Here is a 6,431-nt window from a genome sequence, read left to right as displayed (position 1 = left end):
TGTACCTCATTTTAGGCATAATTGTTTTTTAACATTTTTTTTTTCAATCTAAAATTGCAGAGGAAAAATGAAAGGAACTCCAATATCTTCATTTAAGCTGATTTGTTTTCAGGGAGTGAGGGACGCTCGCACGACGAGGCCCAGTACCAGTGATAGCTTAGTGAACCCCACACGACGGCTGACGACGGCCCGTATTGTAGAATCTCTAGTAGGTTTACCCAGGAATGAAGATACCAAGGTCATTTTGTAAAGTGGTTTTAATGTTATATTCCAAAAACGATTCTATTGTAAATGATTGAACTAAATAATTTAGCGATCACATAATAACCCGGAGGTCAAAGCATACTTTGAAATATTCGCTTTACGATCTATATAGAAGAATTCACATCAGGTTTCGTCTAATTATCAATTAACTAACATATTTTCTAGATCAATTATTACAATCCATTTTCAATTTTTCAAAATTGTATGATATATATATATTATCAACGTCCAAAACCTGTTTTGATGTCGATCAAATTTGCTGAACTACTTCCGTACTATATATTTGTAACGAAAAATGTCAACCTCGATTGTGTTATTACATAACGTATCGCCAAAAGACACAATCGATTTCCTTAATCTTTTTTGCTATGAAGTTTTCTTTTCTTTTATGGTCTATGCCTTGATAGACAGGATGACAGTGTAACTGAATGGTTTAGGTACACACAAAATATATGTATGTGATGTTTATGTCTTGTTTGTAACTACGAATGAGAAAAACGATTTTGTTTTTTACTTATAAAGTATTATCGTCAGTGTTGATTTGTTCAAAGATTCAATAATACCATCAATAACCGTCAAAATTAAAGATACAATCACCTGTAATCTTAGATCATTAGTCAATGGCATCTATACCATGTGATCTGATTTCTAGTATAAGTTAATATGGTGCCAGTCTACTTTAAGATTATATCAAATCGCAAAACTGTTTACAGGTAAAAGGACAACGAAACCCATCGCCTTTAGCACCAAACCTATTATCACCTAGGGATGCATTAATCGCCAGACAACAGCCAATAGACCAGATCATCGAGCAGGCCGAGACGAGTACGTCAGTGTGTCCTTAACTCATAAGTACTGATTACGTTAGTGATTCGAGTAAATAGAACAAACGCCTTAACATTTATCAATATGCAAATTACTTTTTAATGTGACTATGTCCATATCATGTATATTGGCATTTTACGAAATCATTGTAAAAGATAAGGGAAAAATTGACAAAAAAAGTAAAACAAAAGAACAACTAAAATATTAAAATCGGCATTTTAAATTACATATATATATAACATACATATTTATCTTGTCGTTTGTATTTTTTCATCCAATACTAAGTTTTAGAAAAGAAAAGCGGCAATAGCTTCTTTTACAACAAAAGATATGTTTGATGGTAGGCATGTATCAAGCCTAAAGTTATACTATTGTTGATATTAAAAGGTTGTTATCGATGATACTACCGTGTGATCAAGTCACGTGATGAGTCACGTGATTGTTTTATTACATCATTTGTAACAATTTATATAATGTTTAAGCCGTGTGTGCGATATCTTTTGAAATTGTCAAACTCAAGTGCAAAATATAACAACTAAGAATATCAAAACTTCTTGATATATATATATCTTGATATATGTGAGTATTTATTAAATGATTTCAGATTCTACGTTAATCCGTCTCGCGGATCAACGCCAGTTGAGGTTAGATCGTAGCACAGTGTTAGAGGGCGATATCGTTATGGATGAGACAGAACTCATGGATATGGACCAGGAAATGTAAGGAAGTATTTTATCAGGGACATCCCAGGATATTGGAACATCTAAACATAGAGTGAATACATAGCAGTTGATTGTAGTGTTTTGATGCCATTAAGTAACAAAATAATATTAACCCGATGTACAGCAATCGGATATAGTGGAAATTTCAAATTTGGCACACGAAATTGTTTCAAACAAATGAACACCTATTTAAGATAAGAATTGAACTATTCGTTTTATGTTAACAATGGCCAATCTCTTTTGCCATTTTATGGAAGGAATATAATTGATTAATATTGTATTGTGTAATTTTTTAATGAGTCATGCGATATTTTTTCGTCTCGTTTCTAATTTCAGATTAATATCTTGTATTATACATAAGGTACCAATATGTCATAATTTTGAATAACATGTATCTTCGATTACCGCATTTTTAATCGGAAGCTTTTTCTGTTAGTCTCCTTTAAATGGTCCGTTGTATCACCTAGCAATATACCATTACTTTCCTGTGAAATCAACCATGGTTATGCCAATGGATTTTGTCTATATTCCTTATTCATGCATGTTCACAAACATTTATATTGATATTCAGACGCCTGGATGAATTGGAAGAACAAATAATCAAACAATTGCCAGGCGTTAGTCTCAGAGATACAGCATTTCGTGATCGAATCCGTGCGTTACTGATGCAAGGATTTAATCCATCGCCTTCAGCCCCTGTGAGACGAAAGAGGGCCGCCAGGAGGACTAGAAGATAGCCAGGAGCGCTTGTTCCAGTCCGAATCGCTAGTTCTGGATTCAGTACGTTTTGCTTGGTCCCTTGATTGTATTGTAATGATTGACAGTTAAATTAGTCTGCATTAATCAACTGTAAACTCAATACCAAAGTGATACAGGTAGGAGGAACATTGCATATACATATATGTACAGTCAAACCTGCGTTAATCTGTATACGAAGTCTCCTTGTCTAATAAGACACGTTTTGTCTGTCCCTTGGGGTGTCTAATTAGTTGACAATTAGTAGAACACATAGTTATAATAACTCACTTAATCTTGTTATATTACTTCACAGATAGATCACAGAAGAATATAATTGCTGCGGCCATGAATGAAATATCAGAGAAAACGTGTGTCTGTTTCGACGTGATCAGTAGAACACAGGCCCTTCAAGGAGTCGGTCATGTGCGGATTGTAAACGGAAACGGGTATGTTTTCTCATTACGTCCACTGTAAATAGAAAGAACTATCAAATATATGTTGATTTTGATAGAAATATAGATGAAATATATAGAATATACTATGACCTTTCTTTTGAACAGAACATCTCAATTTAATGTATGATAACGGAAGCCTGGGTCAATCATGCCGAATTATTACACGGTGCTTTAAACTATTGTATAGCTAACGATCGGTCTTTTCGTATCAACACAACGATTCAGGGTTCCAAGCTTTCGTGAATATTCAATTTGAAACTTTCCGTTGATTATCCTTTGAAAAACCTCTGACATCTAAATTAAATTTGAAAAATGAATATAAAAAGTGTTCAGACTCGCCTGTATCAAGGCACTAGAAACAGTTTCTTATACAATAATAACGAACATTGAATTCCTGATCAAGGTTCCTAAGATGTTTGTAATATGTGCATAACAAACGAAGCAATATTGTTGGTCCCCGGAAATTCGTTATAACTTTTTTTACTGTATACTAATTAATTTGTAAGCTCTCGATTATTACCATGAACTAACAAATGGTCGGTGTGAATGTAGAAAAAGAACATCAACCTGAAGGATCATGAATTGATCTTAGACTTAGTCAATCAAATATGCCGTAACTTCCTGTAACGTCATCTTTGATTGGCTAAGTCTAAACTTAAGACTGTTTTGGACTGTTTCATGGTCTTGAGGCCAGAAGTTGCTTTGTTTTTTTCTTCTTAATTTTCATATAATACAGGTTGCAGACTTAGTGTGCGGATATAGCATAAGATGACAATGATTTCATAAGATATTCTGAAGTCATTGTATGTGGATATGCCAAATTTATCCTTTTTGTTTTATAAAACTAAAACACTAATAATTTATAATCTGAATTTGCTATAAACAATTTCAAATATTCATTGAAATGTTTTGAAACATTTATTATTCATGCTATTATAGTAAATCGTTCAATCGGTTCTATACTTTTTTTTATTACTTGACACAGATGTCGATCTCGTGTCGGTAGAAGGCTCCGAAGACGGAATGGTATTCGCTCACAGGATCTCACGCTGGCACAGAATTGTAGAAGTGTGAGTAGATTGTCCCTATCGTATATGTGCAAATTAGTACAGAAAAGCTAAAGGTGCAGGTGATATCTACCGTCATGCTGACATATACTTCAAGAAAACTACTGACAAAAATGTGTAGATTAGGTGTATATTGACAAACCGTAATGATGTTAGTTTTTTTACCTTTTCGACAATGTCACTGTCATGATATACTAGAATCTGTATCTAAATCCACTAGATCGGCTTATTTCATATTTATTATAGACATTAAATATGTGACTAACACATATTAATGCAATTATTTACAATATGCCTGTACCTTGCAATTGGAATTGACAATGATATAAGATTTAAATAGATATAGATATATGCGTATATATTATGTTACAGAGACGTGTCGCTACACATGAATTCCTCCATGCCATTGGTCTGTATCACGAACAATCCAGACAGATAGAAACGATTTCGTGCGTATCGTAAGGAGTAATGTGGAGCGTGGAAAACGTGGAAATTTTAGGCGGTACAGCCGAGCAAGAATAAACTCTTTTGGCATTCCTTATGACTACCGGAGTATAATGCACTACAGCAGCAGAGTAAGCCAGGGGTATCATTATAAATCACGAATCTAATTGCTATTTTATTTTAATTTTGTTACGCTAAGATGAATCCATCTTTCCATTCACTCCTTATTCAAATCAATATGATTATGAATACTTTATAGGTAGTAGCCTACCTTTATATATAATATCAAAAGATCAATATTTTACATGTTTTATGATGTTATTCGTTAACTAATGTATCAAATTACAAAATAATAAATATGAAATTCGACTCGCCGCTGATGCACATTTAGAGACACTAAATCATTTCATACAGGTATTCTAAGATATATATAAAGAAACTACATTACGATTTAAGGTCCGTTAAAAATATCAAGGTCACATTGATATAGGTCACTCATTGATTAATTACCTCACCGCATTACTTACTTAATTAAAGATTGAACCCACACTAAAACAACACTCTTCCATCAAGGTGACAGATTACACGCATAATCATCATCACGCGTTAGTATTTAAGTATTATATAAAGTTTTATTGCTTATGTAGATCATAAACTTTATTGCTCTTTCATTTGATGTATTTCCTAGTGAGGAAAATGTCGAAATTCAGTTTGTACTTATACTTATGTATATTAACTATAACACATATGAAGTTTTGTTTTTGGTAAGATATTAATCATCTACCAGGATGTGACGTTTGTATTTAGGTAGCCACTGACAATGCTGAAAATGCTTACTCGACACAGTCATCTATATATCTTATACGTTTTCTTTTTTGAGTCCCATAAACCCATGTTTATACTCTATTTTACCAACTTGCTTGACTCCTACAGTGTCGTTAATTTGTATTTTGATTTCTTGATTTCAGGCTTTCAGCAGAAACAATAGGTTCACTGTTATACCCAGACCCCAGAGTAACCGACGGCAATACATTAATATAAATTGGCAAGGCCACGGAGATGAGCACAAACGACGCGAGAGCTGTCAACCGAATGTATAGCTGTTCTGCACCAAGCACTCCAAACTGTGCGGACTACCCCTACAGATTTCCATGAGCAAGTTTGGACGAACACACAAAATCACAGGGAATTGTGGACAGTGACGTGACGCTCGACAGCTGAATAAATAAATGGGCGTACACGTGTACAAGTTTCATAAAATGTTATTTAAAATTAACTCACAATGAAGAAGCCTTTGATGATATAGCTACAACAACTTGCAATTCAAACATCACAATATGTTGCGAAAATTCAGCTGAAAGAGCCATTTTATCCTGACATTTTCGAACCCTGACTTCACATCATAACGACGTCACAATGAATTTCCTGCCCGGCAATGACAATGAATTCTGCCCCTGGTCAATTTACTGATATGGGACACGTGCAAAAATATCACACGGGAGAAGTCATTGGATAACCGGTAGGTAAGGCAATTTAATTGTCTTAGCTACAGTATTGTTCCCCGCAGTTGTCAATCAGGGCCTACTTCTATCAGATTCGGCAGATCAGGACACTGATTATTTCAATAAGCGACATTAACATAACATAATTGTTTGTCCAAGTATATTTTATATGTCTTGTTTCATGTATATTGGAATACACACATATGTATATATAGAAATAAAAATAATAAAGAGGAGTTTACGAAAGTGGTGTGATTTTGGCGTTGATTTTACAGCATTTAGATTATGTTTATGATGTTGCAATATAATTCCTAGTTATCCCATAGTATTTGTTTAGAACTTCACATGCTGATGTAAGAAGGCGACCAAAATGAACTCAAACCTTCACTGGGGTATATATTGATTACAAACATT

The 6,431-nt window shown here is 33.9% G+C and overlaps 1 protein-coding gene across 1 annotated transcript; it reads left to right on the top strand.

Annotated features, from left to right (window-relative positions):
* The first annotated feature begins 1,911 nt into the window (after nt 1–1,911).
* LOC138304673 (zinc metalloproteinase nas-14-like) lies at nt 1,912–6,142 on the top strand. Its single transcript, XM_069244874.1, is given in 7 exon segments — nt 1,912–2,591; nt 2,863–2,995; nt 3,990–4,074; nt 4,444–4,501; nt 4,504–4,646; nt 5,484–5,555; nt 5,557–6,142. Coding segments are annotated over 6 exon segments (573 nt in total). The 5' UTR covers nt 1,912–2,591; nt 2,863–2,894; the 3' UTR covers nt 5,671–6,142.
* The last annotated feature ends 289 nt before the right edge of the window (nt 6,143–6,431 follow it).

The sequence above is a fragment of the Argopecten irradians genome, chromosome 1 (genome assembly GCF_041381155.1).
Source record: "Argopecten irradians isolate NY chromosome 1, Ai_NY, whole genome shotgun sequence".
Lineage (NCBI taxonomy): Eukaryota > Metazoa > Mollusca > Bivalvia > Pectinida > Pectinidae > Argopecten > Argopecten irradians.
This window is presented reverse-complemented; position numbering and strand designations above follow the sequence as displayed.